This window comes from Scyliorhinus canicula, chromosome 7 (genome assembly GCF_902713615.1).
Source record: "Scyliorhinus canicula chromosome 7, sScyCan1.1, whole genome shotgun sequence".
Lineage (NCBI taxonomy): Eukaryota > Metazoa > Chordata > Chondrichthyes > Carcharhiniformes > Scyliorhinidae > Scyliorhinus > Scyliorhinus canicula.
Genome location: NC_052152.1, coordinates 17,312,409 through 17,332,642, shown reverse-complemented (window position 1 = coordinate 17,332,642; position 20,234 = coordinate 17,312,409). Strand labels below are relative to the sequence as shown.

Below are 20,234 nucleotides of genomic sequence, written 5' to 3'. Positions count from 1 at the left end.
GAGTCAAAATCCCGATGTGAGACATGGGTCGGAATTTTTCGGCCATAGGGATTGTCTGTTCCCGCGGGCAGCGCACCCTGCACACGGCCATCCCAGTGCCGTGGGGCGACCTTCAATGGGGAATCCTATTGCAGTTGAGAATCCAGACGCCAGAGAATGGCTCTCCTCCGAGAGACAGCTGGACTGGGGGGGGGGGGGGGGGGGGGGGGGGGCGGGGGGGGAGAATCCATCCAAGGGTTTTTAGTGTTTACCTCTGTCTTTCAGATGCTGATCCAGATACATTTCTTTTTTTAATTCATAGGATGTGGGCGTCGCTGGTTGTGCCAGCATTTGTTGCCCATCCCTAATTGTCCTTGAACTGAGTGACTTGCTGGGCCACGGCAGAGGGCAGTTAAGAGACAATCACATTGCTGTGGGTCTGGAGTCACCTGTAGGCCAGAGCAGGTAAGGACGGCAGATTTCTTCCCTGAAGGACATTGGTGAACCAGATAGACTTTTACGACAATCGACAATGGTCATCATTAGACTTTCATTGAATTCAAATTTCACCATCTGCTGGAGCATTACCGTTGATCTCTGCATTACGAGTCCAGTCACAATACTGCTATGCCATTGCCTCCCCTCTTGCTATCTGTCCTCCATTATCATGGCCAAACCAATCGCGGCTCTGTGTTGCTAATTTCAGGATGGTTGCGTAGTGTTCACAAAGACCTCAAATAGCTTTTAAATTGAACAACGCTGTACATTTATCAACACTACTTAATTGGAGTTGACACTTACTCCTAAATAATATACAGTTGATAATAAACATATTATCTACACTCATCTACTACTAATCTCTTCACGATTACATTAACTATGATCTGCTCTCACTCACACTATCTTTCCTTCAGTCTGTCCTCACCTCTCACCCCAAGGCTTAGCATCAATGCCCGACATAGCTGTGCTTATAGCTCCCTCTAGTGGTTGATTTAGACATTACATTAACCTTTACAGTTCCTTACATTTATGGTAATGTCACAACGGCGTGAGCTCAGACTTATTTTGGCCAGGTTCCCACTGTTCACCCTCTGGAAACATGCGCCTCAATCCAATACTCTGTGCCATGTCCCATTCACCCATCACCCCTGCGGTTTACTGACATGTGTTGGCTCCCAATCTGGCAAGGCCTCGATTTTTAACTTCTCATCCTTGTGTTCTGACCTCCGCAGGGCCTCACTCCTCCCAATGTCAGCGACTCACACCAGCCCTGGAATCATCCGAGATCTCGGTGCTCACCCAATTCTGACCTCTTGGCATCCCCGATTTCCCTGGTTCCACCATTGGTGCCTTCAGCTGCCCAAGTTCTGGCATACCCTCCTTAAATCCCGCGCTCTCTGTGTCCCCTCACTCTCTCTCTATTTCTCTCTCTTCAAATTCAAGATGTTTGCTGAAGCCTCTTTCACCAAATTTCTGATCACCTGCCCTGATATTTCTTTACACAGCTCGGAGTCTGTTTTATTTTGGATAATTCTCTTGTCAAGGGCCGTCGGATGTTTTGCTACACTAACAGCACGGCATGACGTTATAGAAAATGATTCATCTCTGCAGGCTATTCCACCAAGGCCATTCCAGACCCCGCCTGATAAACATCCACTTTCCATCAAAGGTCACCGTGGGTTGAGATCAGAGCTGGAATTTAATGTGGGCGATGGGAATTTCAATCAGGCCCTTACCTGGGCAGAGTCGAGCTTCCCATCTGATTAAGCCCCCAACGGAATGAAAATCCCATCCCCAAGAGTTGCTGGCAAATCAGAGGCTGATGTGCATTTTAATAAAGTCCCACATAAGAGGGTAATGTGCAGAATTAAAGCACAAGGGATTGGGGGTAATATATTCTCATACAATCCCTACAGTGCAGAAGGAAGCCATTCAAACCATCAGGTCTGCACTAACTCTCTGAAAGAGCATCCGACCCAGGCCCACATCCCTGCCCCAAACCCGATGGCGACTAAGGGGCAACTTATCATGGTCAATCTACCTACCAGCCTCCCCGGACAGGCGCCGGAATGTGGCGACTAGGCGCTTTTCACAATAACTTAATTGAAGCCATTTTCATTTTCATTTTCATTTCACCTAACCTGCACATCTTTGGACTGTGAGAGGAAACCGGAGCACCCGGAGGAAACCCACGCAGACACGGGGAGAACGTACAAACTCCGCACAGACAGCCACCATGCTGCCCTGTTGGCATGTTTGAGAATTGGTTGGCAGACAGGAAACAGAGAGTAGGAATAAATAGGTCTTTATTAAAGAGCAAGTGGTGACTAGTGGGTCCCACATTGATCAGTGCTCATCCCCAGCTCGTCACAATATACATCCATGATTTGGATGAGGGAAACAAAAGTAATATTTCCAAGTTTACTGATGACACGAAGCATGGTGGGAAGGTGAGTGGCGAGGAGGATGTTAAGAGGATTCAAGGTGATTTAGACAAGTAGAGTTGGTGGGCAATTATGTGGCAGATGCAGTTTAATGTGGATAAATGTGAAGATGTCCATTTTGGACAGAGAAACAGAATGGCTGAGTATTATCGAAATGGTGATAGACTGGGAAATGTCGGCGTACAGAGGGACCCCTGGGTATCCTACTGCACCAGTCACTGAAAGCAGGCAGTTAGGAAGGCAAATGACATGTTGGCCTTCATTGCCAGAGGACTTGTAGATACAGGTGCAAGGATGTCTTACTGAAGCTGTACAGGGCCTTGGTGAGACCACACCTAGAGTATTGTGTGATGTTTTGGTCTCCTTATGTAAGAAAGGATATACTTGCCATAGAGGGAGTGCAGCAAAGGTTCACCAGACTGATTCCTGGGATAGCAGTATTGTCGAATGAGGGGAGATTGGATAGACTGGGCCTGTATCCACCTGGGTTTAGAAGAATGAGAGGGGATCTAATTGAAACGTACAAAATTGTGCCAGGGCTGGACAGACTAGCTGTGGTGGGCCTAGAACAAGGGGTCACAGTCTCACGATATGAAGTAGGCCATACAGGATCGACATGAGGAGAAATGTCTTCACTCAGAGGCTGATAAACCTGAGGAATTCTCTACCAAAAAGGCTGTGGAGACCAAATCACTGAATATATTTCAGAAGGAATTAGATAGATTCCGAGACACTGCAAGCGTCAAGGGGTATGGGCAGAGAATGGGAGAGTCCGGCTTTGTGATGGAGGATCAGCCGTGATCATGTCGAATGGCGGAGCAGGCTCGAATGGCCTACACTTGCTCCAACTTTCTACGTTTCCATGTTCCATTACTGGCAGCGTCACCCAGAACAGTGACCACTGCCAGTATTACACCCAGGCCTGCAGGAGGAATCGGCTATGGACCTGGGATAGAGGTGCATGTGGGCAGGATTAGAGTCGGGGAGTGGGGGGGGGGGGGGGGGGGGTCACCTGTGAGGTGGGGTGGGGCGGGATACGCTGTTCGGAAGGTTGGAGGGTTTGTGGAGGGTGGGTGACTTGCTGTGGGACCCCCATACCCTGATACCAGACATCTCAATTGGTCACAGAATGCCCATGAACAAAGGGACCCTCCAGTACGATGCTGGTTGCTGTGCGGCCTCACCAGATAGTGAGTCCTCTGCTAGTTGAATATCAGCAGCAGTGCGATGAGGCCCTTAAATGACCCTTAAATTTTGTGGCCACTTTAGTACCTCAATTTGCCTCCAGGTGAGGAGGCTGCTGGCCCTGGACTTGACACCCATTAGCCCCAGCTGATCTCACAGCCCCCCCCCCCCCCTCCCCCACCCCGCAACTATCTTTGAACTCACTGGGATAGGGATGAAGCGGGTATTAAACAGCTGGCTTGTAATGCCGAACAATGCCAGCAGTGCTGGTTCAATTCCCGCACCAGCCTCCCTGAACAGGCGGCGGAATGTGGCGACTAGGGGCTTTTCACAGTAACTTCATTGAAGCCTACTCGTGACAATAAGCGATCATTATTATATTATTATTAAATTCTGCCCCGGGTTGGGGAATGTGACTTACTTAACAACACAGTGAGCAGCGGTGGCTATCCACTGTGACGAGATGATGGACCCTCCACATAGGTGATGTCCATTGACGTGAAGACTCGCCTGCCATGGCCAGTGACCAAGCACCGATATATTCCCACCAACAATTCGAGGCGAGTAGCTGGGCCTGGAGCCACACTCTGCAACAAGAGAAGTCACACAAGTTTCACGGCAGAATACGCACTATAGTTTTGTCCTTACCTTCCCTCCTCCCTTCGTCCGAGAGCCATTGATGGCACCAAAAAAGGCCATTCAGCCCATCTGGTTCAAGCCAGAGTAATCCAGTCGGTCCTATTCCTTTGCTCTAATCCCTAATTCCTGCATATTTATTTCCTTTAAGTGTCTACCTTTCATTGTCTCTGTAAGCAGCGAATTCCAGCTTGCTACCACTCTGCAAAAAAGTTATTTTCCACACCGCCACCACCCTTAGGTGCAGACTCGATGGGCCGAATGGCCTCCTTCTGCACGGTATGTATGTTCTATGTTCCCCGCTGCCAACCACTCCCCCACTCCACCCCCACCACCCTCATATCGCTTGCCCAAAATCTCAAATCTGTGACCGCTCGCCACCACCTAATGGTGACAGCTTTACATTGTGTACCACCATCAAATTTCCCCTCAAGCGCCTTTGCTCCAAGGAGAACAAGCCCAGGTTCTCCAGCCCAACTTTGTCACGGAACTCCCTCTTCCCTGGAATAGTTCTGATAAATCTCCCCTGCAGCCTCTCAAGGACCCCCATGTTTTCCTGAACTGTGGTGCCCAGAACTGGGCACAGGAGGCTCACTGTGGCCGAACCTGAGATTTATACTCAAATCCTGTATTGGCGAACCCCAGGACCACGTAACATTGTGAAATGCTATCTCAACATGGCCTTCCATCTTCATAGGTTGACATACATTAATCCCTGGGTCCCTCTGTTCCTGCATACGCTACAGAACTGTGTCTTTAAGTCTACATTGTCTTCCCCATTCCCTATCCCTCCTGTCTTTTCTTCTCCCTCCTCCTCCCTGTACCTCTCTAACTTCATCTCCTTCACTCACACTCCTAACTCATTCCTCCTGTAATAAAAATTTCCATCCCTCACGCCTCCCTCCTTCACCCACTCCTTTAGCCCTCCAATCGATACCTCCCTCACCTCTCTCTCTCTCTCACACACCTTCTTCAAAGCTCATTAGAACTCTTTCCTTCCCCAGTTACACACACACTTCCTACCCGCACATTCCCCCCTCCCTCACTCCCTCTCCCTCATTTGGAAAATCTCCTTCCCTTCTTCACTTTCACATCCATATTCTCATCCTCACTCCTGATATTCACTCCTGTTCCTTCTCCCCACTCGTCCCTCACTTCTCTATTTTTAATTGCTGCTTGCCCGATTCTGTGCCCGTTCAAAAGTCATACAGGCCATATAGTATGCAGCTTGCTGAATTTTTCAACCTGCGACTTAGCCTGTATTCCCAGGAAAATGCTCATAAAAATCCTAGTAAGAAGTCTTACAACACCAGGTTAAAGTCCAACAGGTTTGTTTCAAACACGAGCTTTCGGAGCACGGCTCCTTCTTCAGGATGTGAAATATGGATGTGAAAGTGACCTGACGAAGGAGCCGTGCTCCGAAAGCTCGTGTTTGAAACAAACCTGTTGGACTTTAACCTGGTGTTGTAAGACTTCTTACTGTGCTCACCCCAGTCCAACGCCGGCATCTCCACATCATAAAAATCCTCACAGCAAATGCTCATGTCTGCGAGCTTCATTTTCCCCTCCAGCAGGTGGCGCTGTTGTACCACTAAATGACATTGGTCTCAGCAGTGCCACCTGAAGTCAATGGGAGGTACTGCATCCCAACAGCCTCATTTATTTAATTTACCAGAATGCCGGATTTATGTTTCATGAGCTTCACTACACATTTCTATTTGTCGATCACTTTCTCACAATATTTTTGTTTTGTCAGCCTCTCTAACCTCCACCACCCTCCTACATGCCCCCTGTGGTATGGTATCGCTTAACCTGGGAGAGGGGTTCAGGGCAGTGGAGTACAAGAGCAAGGAGGTTATGTTGAACTTGTATCAAACACTAGTTGAAGCTTTTTCATGCAGTGAGTGGCCAGGGTCTGGAATGCGCTGCCTGAGAGCATGGTGGAAGCCGGTTCAATCGAGGAGTTCGAAAGGAAATTAGACTGTGGTCTGAAAAGGAAGAATGTGCAGGGTTACGGGTGGTGGCGGTGGTGGTGGGGGGGGGGGGGGGGGGGTGGGTGGTGGTGGGGTGGGGGGGGAATGTCAGGGGGCGTATTGTTTACGTGGGGCGGCAGCATAGACGTCATGGGATGAATGGCCTCCTTCCGCCCTGCACCAATTTTGCGTATGCGTTCAGGCTGCTATGTAAATGCAAGTCTCTCTTCACCATTTTGAAAAGCGCGCCGTTTTGAGATGGGTGGCGCGGTAGCGCAGTGGTGAGCACTGTTGCTTCACAGCGCCAGGGACCTGGGTTCGATTCCCGGCTTGGCTCACTGTCTGTGTGGAGTCTGCACGTTCTCCCCGTGTGTGGTAGTCACCACTGTTGTATTGTATGTACCACATATGAGGTGTATTACGGTAAGGCATCTATACTACAGGTACGGGGGTAGATCCCTGCCTGCTGGCTCCGCCCAGTAGGTGGAGTATAAATGTGTGGGCTCTCCGAGCTGCAGCCATTTTGGCAGCAGCTGTGGGAGGCTCCACATCTCTGCGTAATAAAGCCTCGATTACTCTCTACTCTCGTCTCGTTGTAATTGATCGTGCATCAATTTATTACGCAGAGATTTTACAATGATGGATCTCCGCATCAAGCTTGATCGCCTGCAGCTGCACCCTCAAGCAGACAACGCCAAGTCAGACTTCGCACATTGGCTAGCTTGCTTCGAAGCATATATCGGATCTGCGACAGAACCACCCTCAGAGGCACAGAAGCTCCAGATCCTCTACACGCGGCTGAGCTCCGATATCTTCCCCCTCATCCGGGAAGCGCCTACCTACGCTGAGGCCATGGCGCTACTGAAGGAGAACTACACTCAGCAGACCAACAAAATCAACAGCAGGAACCACCTCCTGTCCACGCGGCATCAACAACCCGGTGAGTCTGTCGATGATTTCTGGCGTGCCCTGCACGCTCTGACAAGGGACTGCGATTGTCAGGCTGTTTCGGCCGTTGAACATTCTGAACTTCTAATTAGAGACGCGTTCGTTACGGGCAGAGGGTCGGCTTACACCCGGCAGCGACTCTTAGATGGAGCTACCCTCGACCTCGCGGCGACCAAGAAACTAGCGATCTCCCTCACAGTCGCCTCACACAATGTACAGGTGTATTCCCCCGATCGCATGGCACACCCCTCCTGGGCATCGTGGACCCTGCCAGCGAATACCCCATCGTGGACCCCACCAGCGACCGCCCACAGCCAACACCAGGTCTGCGCTGCGCGGCAGCCAACCAACCCCAGGGGACCCAAGTGATTCTTCTGCGGACAGTCAAAACACCCACGGCAACGCTGCCCGGCGCGGAGCGCGCTCTGCAAGGCCTGCGGGAAGAAAGGCCATTTTGCTGCTGTGTGCCAGGCCCGCTCGATCGCCGCTATTGTCCCTGCACCCCCCACGTGCGCCCCGTGGACGCCGCCATCTTCCTCGCCTCAGACCACGTGCGGCCCGTGGGCGCCTCCATCTTGCCTGCCTCAGGGCACGTGCGGCCCGTGGGCACCTCCATCTTCCCCGCCATAGGACCCCTGCTTGTCGGGCACCTCATCGGGCCGTTCATCGCCTGCAACCGCCGCCGACCAGCCGCGCCTCCATCGCGATCGATCAGTCCCGACTGCACAACCTCGCGACCGCGTCGACGACAGTAAAGTTCGACGGCCATGAGACATCCTGCCTTCTGGACTCTGGGAGCACTGAGAGCTTCATCCACCCTGATACGGTAAAGCATTGCTCCATCGCGGTACACCCCATTAACCAAAAACATCAACCTGGCCTCCGGATCCCACTCCGTGGTGATCCGGGGGTACTGTACCGCCACCCTCATCATCCAGGGCGTAGAGTTCAGCGGCTTCCGGCTCTACGTCCTCCCCAACCTCTGCGCTGCCTTGCTACTCGGCCTGGACTTCCAGTGCAACCTCTAGAGCCTAACCCCAAAATTTGGCGCATCCCTACCACCCCTCACTGTCTGCGGTCTCACGACCCTTAAGGTCGACCCGCCTTCTCTATTTGCAAACCTCACCCCAGATTGCAAACCCGTCGCCACCAGGAGCAGACGGTACAGCGCCCAGGACAGGACCTTCATCAGGTCTGAGGACCAGCGGCTGCAGCGGGAAGGCGTCATCGAGGCCAGCAACAGCCCCTGGAGAGCCCAAGTGGTAGTTGTGCAAACTGGGGAGAAAAACGGGATGGTCGTTGACTACAGTCAGACCATCAATCGGTACACGCAGCTCAACGCGTATCCCCTCCTATGCATATCTGATATGGTCAATCAAATTGCACAGTACCGGGTCTTCTCGACAGTGGACCTGAAATCTGCCTACCACTAGGCGGACCGCCCATACACTGCGTTTGAAGCAGACGGCTGCCTTTATCACTTCCTTAGGGTTCCCTTTAGCGTCACTAACGGGGTCTCTGTCTTCCAACGGGAGATGGGCCGAATGGTTGACCGGTACTGACTGTGGACACCTTCCCGTACCTGGATAACATCACAATCTGCGGCCACGACCAGCCGGACCACAACACCAACATTTCCAAATTCCTCCACACCGCCAAACTCCTCAACCTAACCTCCAACAAGAAGTGTATGTTCAGCACGAACCGATTAGCCATCCTCGGCTATGTGGTTCAGAACGGAGTTCTAGGGCCCGACCCCGATCGCATGCGCCCCCTCATGGAACTCCCCCTTCCCCACTGCCCCAAGGCCCTCAAACAATGCCTGGGGTTCTTTTTGCACTACGCCCAGTGGGTCCCTAACTATGTGGACAAGGCCCGCCCACTCATTCACTCCACCACTTTCCCTCTGACGGCCGAGGCTCACCAGTCCTTCGATCGTATCAAGGCCAACATCGCCAAGGCCGTGATGCACGCGGTCGATGAGACCCTCCCCTTTCAAGTCGGGAGCGATGCATCAGACGTCGCTCTGGCCGCCACCCTCAACCAGGCAGGCAGGCCGGCGGCATTCTTTTCACGCATCCTCCATGCCTCTGAAATTTGGCACTCTTCCGCCGAGAGGGAGCCCCAAACTATCGTTGAAGCTGTGCGGCACTGGAGGCATTACCTGGCCAGCAGGAGATTCACTCACCTCACTGACCAACGGTCGGTAGCCTTCATGTTCAACAACACACGGCGGGGTAAGATCAAAAATGATAACATCTTGAGGTGGAGGATTGAGCTCTCCACCTACAACTACGAGATTTTGTATCGCCCCGGTAAGCTCAACGAGCCACCGATGCCCTATCCCGAGGTACATATGCCAGCGCACAAGTGGACCGACTCCGGACCCTACACAAAGATCTCTGTCACCCAGCGGTCACCCGTTTTTACGGGTTTTGCCCTACTCCATCGAGGAAGTCAGGGCTATCACCAGAGACTGCCAGGTCTGCGCGGAGTGTAAACCGCACTTCTACCGGCCAGACCGAGTGCACCTGGTGAAGGCCTCCCGCCCCTTTGAACGCCTCAGCGTGGATTTCAAAGGGCCCCTCCCCTCCACCGACTGAAACACGTACTTTCTTAACGTGGTCGACGAAGATTCCAGAATCCCCTTAGCCATCCCATGCCCCGATATGACATCTGCCACCGTCATCAAAGCCCTCAACACCATCTTCACTCTGTTCGGTTTCCCCGCCTACATCCACAGTGACCGGGGATCATCATTTATGAGCGATGAGCTGCGTCAGTTCCTGCTCAGCAGGGGCATTGCCTCGAGCAGGACGACCAGCTACAACCCCCGGGGAAACGGGCAGGTGGAGAGGGAGAATGGGACGGTCTGGAAGGCCGTCCTGCTGGCCCTACGGTCCAGAAGTCTTCCGGCCACCCGCTGGCAGGAGGTCCACCCCGACGCCCTCCACTCCATCCGGTCACTCCTTTGCACTGCGACTAACGAAAGTCCCCATGAACGTCTCTTTGCCTTCCCCAGGAAGTTAACCTCTGGGGTTACGCTCCCAACGTGGCTGGCAGCTCCAGGACCCGTTCTCCTCCACAAGCACATGCGGCTCCACAAGGCAGACCCGTTGGTTGAGAGGGTACAGCTACTTCACGCGAACTCGGCAGTACGCCTACGTAGCGTATCCCAACGGCCAGCAAGACACAGTCCCCCTCAGGGACCTGGCGCCAGCTGGGTCCCCACACTAGTCCCCCCCTGCCCGGGGGACTCTGGGAGCGTGCCAAAATCCTCTTCATCCTCGGGCGTGGGCAGGGGGAGGGCGGAAGGTCCTGGGGGGGTTGCTGCTGGGAGCGCCGGGGGAGGGGAGGGTGGCGCCAGGCTGGAGAGGTGTGTGTGGGGAACCTGCTGGTGCCAGGTCCCTGAGGGAGACAGTATCCTAGCGGCCGTCGGGGTATGCCACGTAGGCATACTGGGGGTTCGCATGGAGCAACGGGTCCGTCTTGTGGAGTCGGACGTGCCTACGGAGAAGGATGGGTCCTGGAGCTCCGAGCCAAGTCGGGAGCGACACCCCGGATGTGGACGACCTGGGGAAGACAAAGAGACGCTCATTGGGTGTGTTGTTAGTGGCAGTGCACAGCAGTGACCGAATGGGGTGTAGTGCATCAGGGAGGACCTCCTGTCAGCGGGAGGTTCCTGGACCGTAGGGCCAGTTGGACGGCCCTCCATACCGTCCCGTTCTCCCTCTCTACCTGCCCATTTCCCCGGGGGTTATAGCTGGTCGTCCTGCTGGAGATGATACCCCTGCTGAGCAGGAACTGACGCAGCTCATCACTCATGACTGAGGATCCCCTGTCACTGTGGATGCAGGCGGGGAAGCCAAATAGCGAAGATGGTGTTGAGGGCTTTGATGACGGTGGCAGACGTCATGTCGGGGCATGGGATGGCGAAGGGGAATCTGGAGTGATCATCGACCACACTGAGAAAATACGTGTTATGGTCAGTGGAGGGGAGGGGCCTTTTGAAATCCACGCTGAGGCGCTCAAAGGGGCAGAAGGCGCGCAAGGTCCGGCTGGTAGAAGTGCGGCTTGCACTCCGCACAGACCTGGCAGTCTCTGGTGATTGTCTGTACTTCCTCGACGGAGTAGGGCAGATTGTGGACCTTTATAAAATGGTACAACCGTTTGACTCCCGGGTGACAAAAGGCTGTCGTGTAGGGCCCGGAGTCGGTCTACCTGTGCACTGGCACATGTACCTCGGGATAGGGCGTCTGGGGGCTTGTTGAGCTTGCCGGGACGATACAAAATCTCATAATTGTAGGTGCAGAGCTCGATTCTCCACCTCAAGATCTTATCATTCTTGATCTTTCCCCGCTGCGTGTTGTTGAACATGAAGGCTACCGACCATTGGTCAGTGAGGAGAGTGAATCTCCTGCTGGCCAGGTAAGGCCTCCAATGTCGCACAGCTTCAACGATGGCTTGGGCCTCTTTTTCGACGGATGAGTGCCGAATTTCTGAGGCATGAAGGGTGCGGGAAAAGAATGACACGGGTCTGCCTGCCTGATTGAGGGTGGCGGCTAGGGCCACGTCTGATTCGTCGCTTTCCACTTGAAAGGGCAGCATCACGTCTACTGCGTGCATCCCGGCCTTGGCTATATCAGCTCTGATACGGGCGAAGGCCTGTTGAGCCTCGGCCGTCAGGGGAAAATGGGTGGACTGTATGAGTGGGCGGGCCTTGTCTACATCGTTTGGGACCCACTGGGCGTAGTATGAAAAGAACCCCAGGCAGCGTTTGAGGGCCTTGGGGAAGTGGGGGAGGGGGAGCTCCATGAGGGGGCACATGTGGTTGGGATCGGGCCCCAGAACTCTGTTCTGGACCACATAGCCGAGGATGGCTAAGCGGTTTGTGCTGAACACGCACTTCTCCTTGTTGTAGGTGAGGTTTAGGAGAAATTAAATGAAAATCGCTTATTGTCACGAGTAGGCTTCAATGAAGTTACTGTGAAAAGCCCCTAGTCGCCACATTCTGGCGCCTGTCCGGGGAGGCTGGTACGGGAATCGAACCGTGCTGCTGGCCTGCTTGGTCTGCTTTAAAAGCCAGCGACTAAAAGTTAGCGGAGTGAGCGGTGTGGAGAAATTTGGCAAGGTTGGCATCGTGGTCCTGCTGATCATGGCCGAAGATGGTATCGTTGTCTAGGTACGGGAAGGTGGCCCGCAAACCGTACAGGTCGCCCATTCGATCCATCTCCCTTTGGAAGACCGAGACCCCGTTGGTGATGCCGAAGGGAACACTGAGGAAGCGATAGAGGCGACCGTCTGCCTCGAAGGCCGTGTATGGACGGTCCGCTTTACGAATAGGGAGTTGGTGGTAGGCGTATTTGAGGTCTACCGTTGAGAAGTACAATCTGATTGACCACATCAGATATGCGTGGGAGGGAGTACGCGTCGAGCTGCGTGTACCGATTGATGGTCTGGCTGTAGTCCGCGACCATCCTGTGTTTCTCCCCAGTTCTAACTACTACCACTTGGGCTCTCCAGGGGCTGTTGCTGGCCTCGATGATGCCTTCCCGAAGCAGCCGCTGGACCTCGGACCTGATGAAGGTCTTGTCCTGGGTGCTGTACCTTCTGCTCCTGGTGGCAACGGGTTTGCAATCCGGGGTTAGATTTGCGAAGAGGGAAGGTGGATCGACCTTTAGGGTCACGAGGCTGCACACAGTGAGGGGTGGTAGGGGCCGAATTTCAGGGTTAGGCTCTGGAGGTTACACTGGAAATGCAGGCTTAGTAGCAGGGCAGCGCAGAGATTAGGGAGGGCGTAGAGGCGGAAGCCGCTGAATACTATGCCCTGGACCGTGAGTGTGACCGTACAGTACCCTCGGATTGCCACGGAATGGGATCCGGATGCCAGTGGGATTCTTTGATTGGCGGGGTGTACCGCGAGGGAACAGTGCCTTACTGTATCCGGGTGAATGAAGCTTTTGGTGCTCCTGGAGTCCAGCAGGCAAGAGGTCACGTGTCCGCCGATCTTAACGCTGGTTGATGCGATGGCCAGTTTGTGCGGACGAGACTGGTCGATGGTCACTGAGGCGAGTCGTGGTTGGTCGTCGCTGGTGTCGATTGATGGGGTGCCCAGGGAGCACGGGTCCTGGAATGTTGGTGGTGCCCATGTGCCGTGGGGGAGACAAGATGGCGGCGCCTGAAGATCTTGGGGAGGACAAAATGATGGCGCTCATGGGCCGCACGTGGCGGCGGTTGAAAAAGATGGCGGTGCCCATGGGCCGCACCTGTTGTGTGGAGGGGAAGATGGCGGCGCCCACTGACCGCGCGTAGTCTGAGGGGGAGAAGATGGCGGCGCCCACTGCCTTAAACGAGCTAAACACTGGAAATTCATCTCCAATCATAGGAACATCCACTTCCCTGTCTGCCCCCATTTCCCCCAGTAATCCTCTCCATCTTTCTTTCCCTCTCTCTCCCTCCTTAAAGACCTTCATTATAATTATATAATAATAATCTTTATTGTCACAGTAGGCTTACATTGCAATGAGGTTGCTGTGAAAAGCTGCTCGTCGCCACAATCTGGCACTGTTCGGGTACACACAGGGAGAATTCAGAATATCCAAATTACCTAACAGCACGTCCTTTGGGACTTGGGGGTGGAAACCGGAGCACCCGGAGGAAACCCACGCAGACACGGGGAGAATGTGCAGACTCCGCGCAGACAGTGACCCAGCAGGGAATCGAACTTGGGACCCTGGCGCTGTGAACCGTGTTGCCCAACATGTCTTTGACCAAGCTTTTGATCGTCTGTCCTATGTGACCAATACATGAAGCGCTTTGTGACACTTTTTTACTTTGCAACCTTGTTACAGTAGTCCCCCGTTATACCGCGGGTGTTGGGGTCCAAGACAGCCACCCGCGTTGCATCCGAGCCTCGGAGAGCCTACGAAAATTTTGAAAGAGCAACACATGGCCAGATAATGTTCTGCTGCGGGAAAGAATAATTACAAGTGAACCTATCAGGGTAGTTTCAGTATTGTGGATGTAAGAATGGAAGGGCGTTTTAAATAAAAAACATCAAAGTTCTTTCAAGTTTTAAATTTATTAAAAAATACCACTCAAAAATATAAACAATAATACATAAAATAGCACTTACAAGCATATTTTAAAAATCATTTAAATCACATGAAAAAGTCTGTGAGTTTCTTCTGGCACATCCCCTTCCTCATCTTGACTTGTGCTTGCCTCTGGAGATTCTTTAGATGTAGTATGTATATGGGGTCGAAGTCCTGTTGCTCTGTATATTCTATGAGCCACTTCAGGTGCGTGATGGCATCCGAGTGGCTCTTTGCTGCAACTGTGGGCTGGGGTTCTTCTTCTTCTGCCTCTTCTTCTGCCTCCTCTTGGACGACCTGGTCGATGATCTCCTCCTCTGTGAATGTTTCTGTGGCGATGGTCTTCTCTGTCACAGCTCCCCAGGCCTTCCCTGCCAGATAACAGGCATCCTTGATGGTGATGGCTTTCAGGTAATCTGGGACAGTGAGAGGAGAGTCTATCATTTCCAGGATCAGTTCCTTTTTGTACACAGACTTGAAGGTCTGAATGATGCCAGCATCACATGGCTGGATCTTGCTGGTGGTGTTCTTTGGGAGATAGAGCACTTGGATCTGCCCATCCCTGGTCTTGAGAACATCTCCCTGAGGGTGGGCTGAGCAGTTGTCCAGTAGGAGTGTGACCTTCTGCGGTAAGTTGCGGGCACTAAGGTGGTCCCTGACACTGGGTACAAATTACTTGAAGAACCACTCCTCAAATAGGGTAGCTGTCATCCAGGCTTTGCCAGAGTTCCGGTAGGTGATGGGTAGGTTCTCCATGTTGATGTGGTGAAAGCATCTAGGAGACTTGAATTTGCCAACAATCAATGGCTTCAGCCTGTGTGTTCCTGTGGCATTGCTGGCAAACAGGATGGTGAGCCTGTTCTTGGCTTGCTTGAACCCCAGAGTCTTGTGGGCATCATCCTTGACAGCTAGGGTCTTGTCAGGCAGCATCTTCCAGTAGAGCCTTGACTCATCTGCATTGTAGAGTTGCTCTGGGGTCAGCTCCTCTTGCACCATGTAGTCCTTGAGGATGTTCCTGGCAAGCCCTTCACTCTCAGAAACTGTCTCAACATAAGTTCTCAAACTGTCCTCATCTTTCTCCCACCCACGGAGGGTTGACTCTGGCACACCAGTCTCTCTGGATAATTTTGCCTTTGTTTCGCCGTTTCTAATACGGTCTATCAAATTTATCTTTTCCTTCACTGTGTAAGACTTGCGCTTAGGCATTTTGTATTTATACGCTTTAATTACAAATCATCGCGGCTATTTATCGCGGCTAATCGGGCTAATCATCGCGGCTAATCGGAATGACAAACAAGTTCACCGGCTTAAAAAGGTGTTTCAAAAAGAGTGAAAAAAGTTGGAGTCCATAAGCACCCCCGCCGTATATCGCGAACCGCGGTATTGCGGGGCGCGGTATAACGGGGGACTACTGTAATAATAATCAACATCTTCGAGTACCTGGAACAGGATCCTCTCTCCATGAAACTCACCTAAACATTTCAGTGATGTCACCTTGCCCGAATTACACTCGGTACTGCAAAAAATAAAGAAAAGCAAATCAGAGGTAAAAAGCCAAAACTGAACAAGTACATTTACATTAAAATACGAAAATGGCCAACAACGCGACGATAGAGTTTCGTTAAGGTTCAATATTTCGTTCAGCATCGATGGAAATGGACTCGGAACGCTTTTGGAATCGTTCCTGGATATCCATTGACTATCCATGTTCTCCATAGACTGTTAAAATAACCTGATCGTATTACAAATCGTCAGGTTCATCGTTGACCTCAAGTTATACCCCCCCCCCCCCCCCCCCCATAATCCCTTCCAACACATTGAAAAACAAGTTAGATGCTCCAATGCGCAGACGTCTTGCCAAATTGAGATCAAATGAGCTGCAGAGATTTCTTCACCCAAACTTATCCTGTGACCTTTAAATCTGATTAACATTACAGTTAACTTCAAACCACATTGGGATCTCTCAACTTGCAATAGATTCTTGTCTGCAAACTGTGGAGTACTGGGCCGAAAATCAATGATAAAGCAAAAAGCAGCGATTATAGTCAATCATTACATGTAGGTCTGACGAAGAGTAGTAACTTGAGACATTCAGTAGATCATTGGGCCTCACACTTTCCTTTTTTAAAAATGTTTCCAATTCAGGGGCAATTTATTTTTTTAATTTAAAAATAAAAAAATAAAAGGTCTTACTGCTCGCAGAGTCAAAACCAGCAACACTTTACAACCAGACAAATAAAAATTCGAACGATAGGTAACAGTATGGGAAGCCATGTCTTCCCATGCATATAAATATAAATTTAGTGTACCCAATTAATTTCTTTCCAATTAAGGGGCAATTTAGTGTGTTCAATCCACCTACATTGCACATGTTTGGGTTGTGGGAGTGAAACCCACGCAAACACGGGGAGAATGTGCAAACTCCACACAGTGACCCAGAGCTGGGATCGAACCTGGGACCTCGGCGCCGTGAGACAGCAGGGATTCAGGGGCAATTTAACATGGCCAATCCATCTACCCTGCACATCTGTGGGTTGTGGGTGTGAGACCCACGCAGACACGGAGAGAATGTGCAAACTCCACACGGTCAGTGACCCGGGGCCGGGATTCATAGAATCATGGAATTTACAGTGCACAAGGAGGCCATTTGGCCCTTAGAGTCCGCACCGGCCCTTGCAAACAGAACCCTATTTAAGGCCACTCCTCTATCCTATCCCCGTAACCCTGTAACCCCATCAAATCTTTTTGGACACTAAGGGCAATTTAGCATGGCCAATCCACCTAACCCGCACATCTTTGGACTGTGGGGGGAAACCGGAGCATCCGGAGGAAGCCCACGCAGACACGGGGAGAACGTGCAGACTCCGCACGGGCAGTGACCCAAGCCGGGAATCAAACCTGGGACCCCAGAGCTGTGAAGCAACAGTGCTAACCACTATGCGACCGTGCCGGCCATGGGAACCCGCGTCCTCAGTGCCGTGAGGCAGGAGTGCTAACCACCGCACCACCGTGCCTACCCGACCTCGCATTTTCTATCTGAGTCATATTTCTAAGACTTGTTGTCCGGGAATGTGACTGAATTGAAAATCAGTAAAATCACCAGAGCAAAAGCAATTGATTTGGATGTATTAAGCTTATAAAACATGAATCTTTCATGGTTTATGTACCTCAGTGGGATCACCATTTGTATCCTGGAGCTATGGATCGTGTGCTGGCTGAAGTTTACTTCCACAAAGTTGTGTTTCAGCTTCTCCTCAATGGATGCAATGGGAAGCTCCGTGGAATTGATATAACTGGGAAGACAACGCAGAGAGATGAGGGAAAGGTCTTACTGCTCGCAGAGTCAAAACCAGCAACACTTTACAACCAGACAAATAAAAATTCGAACGATAGGTAACAGTATGGGAAGCCATGTCTTCCCATGCATCACCTTGCACCCTGAGGAAAATCCGGGGAACTTTCCCATTGCATTGCATGTCCAAACACAGGAACAAAGGGCGGACAGAGAAAAGACCTGCTGCTCCATCCAGGGAGTCCCACATAATTGTGATGTTTTATGTGTCACAATACACTCAAACCTCTCCAGTCTGGAAATCTGCCATTCGGAAACACCAGTTGTACAGAAACTCTTTGAGCAGGTCCGAGAACTCATGGCAACATAGATATTTATATTCACATTGCTTTCTGGTTCGTGCACTTGTGGTTCGGCGTTCTAATGTCATTTTATAATCTAGAAGATTCTGAAATCCAGAAATGACTTGGTCCCAAGCATTCTGGACTAGAGAGGTTACCGTGTATATGCATTCTTCTACTCCACATGGCCTCCTGGGAGCTGTGGAAAGATAAAGAACTCAACACGATTTAAAATCGTAGAACGGTTCCGACAAAGGAGGAGGCCATTTGGGCCGTCACATCCATGCAGACCTCTCTGGCTGGCTCCCTCCCCTACGTCCAACTGATTAACTCTGGTCCTGACAATTCAATGCAGTGCCGACCTCTTATATGTTTTATCAGGCCCGCTGTTTGCGAAAACCTCAGCTGTTGAGTGAATCTGGTCATTAATCAACCACTTGCCCCACGCTATGTGAGAATTCTGCACCGTTTGGTCAATCAGCCTCTTGAATCTGCTCCACATCCGATTAGATGATGGTTGATTTGTGCCTCCACCTCCATTTAAACACAGTTAACCCACATCTCTTGATATTCCTTAGCCACCGATAATCAATCAACCTTCGTCTTGAAAGTTTCAATTGACTTGATGTCTCACATCTTCAGCCGCTTCACGCACTCTTCCTTATCCATAACTCGAAGGCAATCAGGGATAGGCAAGAAAAAAAAGAAGGGTTTGAATTTCTCTAGTGGGCTTTCATGCAGCCGCCTCAACACCTCCCAAAACGCTCTACCGCCAATACTTTTGAAATGTAAATGTTGCCACCGTTCCAGAGTCTGGTGGTGACTTAATCTGAGGGTCACCACACCTCAGGCGAGGGGCAAGGTTGTGAAGGCGGGGGTTGTGAAGGCGGGTTTACACAGCGAGCTCCAAACAAACACCAGTCAGATAAGCGACCAAGTCGTTTGTTTTGGTGGTGCTGATTGAGGGATAGATATTGGCCAGTGTTTCAGGCATAAGGGCAGCAGCCTTCTTCAGTGCCTGCTTCTGTGAGATGTCCTTACTAAATTGATCTTAAGATGTCTGCCTCCAGCGGCAGCCTCATGGCATTGCCAGGTGACTACGGAGCACCAGAGGTGTCAATCAGATGTGTTGGGCGCGATTCTCCGCAAATGCGGAGAGTCGTAAAGGCTGCCATGAAACTGGCCGTGTTTCACGGCAGCCTCCGCGCCCCTCCCGGGACCCGATTCTCCCCCCCGGGCGGGGCTAGCAGTGCGGCCCCGCGAAGCACGGCATCGCAGGCTTAGCGACCGTCGCTAAGCCCGTGCGCCAAGGGCCACGGCGGCTGATGCGCACAATGTCGTCAGCCGCGCACGCGCGGATTGGACGGCTCCAACCCGCGCATGCGCAGATGACGTCATCACGCATATGCGTCAAACCCGCGCATGCGTGGGCCGTCATGCCCCTCAGCCGCCCGCGAACTGATCCTGCGGGGCGGCGGAGGAACAAAGAGTGCGCGGGTTTCGGACCCGCTGCCCGCGATCGGTGGGCACCGATCGTGGGCCCATGCCACGCTTGGCACGGCCAATCGGTGCCATAGTTGTCGGGAATGGCACTTTGCAGCCGTTTTCACGAACGGTGAGAGCAGGTGTGTTTGCGTTCGTGAAAACGGCCGTAAAGGCCTGGGAACTCGGCCCATTGGCTAGGGGAGAATCGCTGTTCGCCGTAAAAAAACGGCGAGCAGCGATTCGTGTCGTGGGGCGGCCGTGGGGGGGGGGGGGAGAATAGCAGGAGGTCGGGAAAAATGTCGGGAAGGCCCTCCCGCTATTCTCCGACTCGTCGTGGGCAGCGGAGAATCGCGCCCGTTACCTTTCAAAACTCAAACATCCCCCTTTCATATTGAACTGAAGATGCAAACATCCCCTTTTTCCCAGTGAACAAAATACATGTTTACCTGCCTTATACCTCCACTGTTCTCATGCACCGACAAGTGTTTGTTCTACTCGTCAGTCTGTGCACATGCATTGTACACATTCAGGGGGTGATTTTCCAGCCCTTCCTGTTGGCAAGATCTTGCCGCAGGTGACCCACTGTAGCGCGTTGCCCATTGGCGGGATGGGCGAGCCGTGCAGAGTGCCGTAATAATCGGCGGGACCGGAGGTTCTTACCAGCAGCCAATGGCAAGCCACCTGCACCGCTGGAAAACATGTCACAGAAGGTGGGGGGGGGGGGGCAGGAAAATCCCACCCACAGTCTTTAAATCGTGCAGGCCTCTTCCTGGAGTCTGTGCGCATTGACAATGGCTGGACGATGTTTATTGTCCAGAGATTGTCGTTCCCGTGGCCCTTGTTTCCATGGTAACTGA

General features: G+C 52.1%; 1 protein-coding gene across 1 annotated transcript in view; it reads right to left on the bottom strand.

Moving 5' to 3' along the window:
- The window catches only part of tmprss3a (transmembrane serine protease 3a), a 62,764-nt gene that overhangs the window by 15,273 nt on the left and 27,257 nt on the right, over positions 1-20,234 (bottom strand). The window contains exons 6-8 of the mRNA XM_038801412.1: positions 17,427-17,552; positions 15,732-15,775; positions 4,030-4,195 (exon numbers count right to left, since the gene is read on the bottom strand). Of these exons, the coding sequence (XP_038657340.1) occupies positions 4,030-4,195; positions 15,732-15,775; positions 17,427-17,552 (336 nt within the window). The remainder of the gene's footprint in view (positions 1-4,029; positions 4,196-15,731; positions 15,776-17,426; positions 17,553-20,234) is intronic.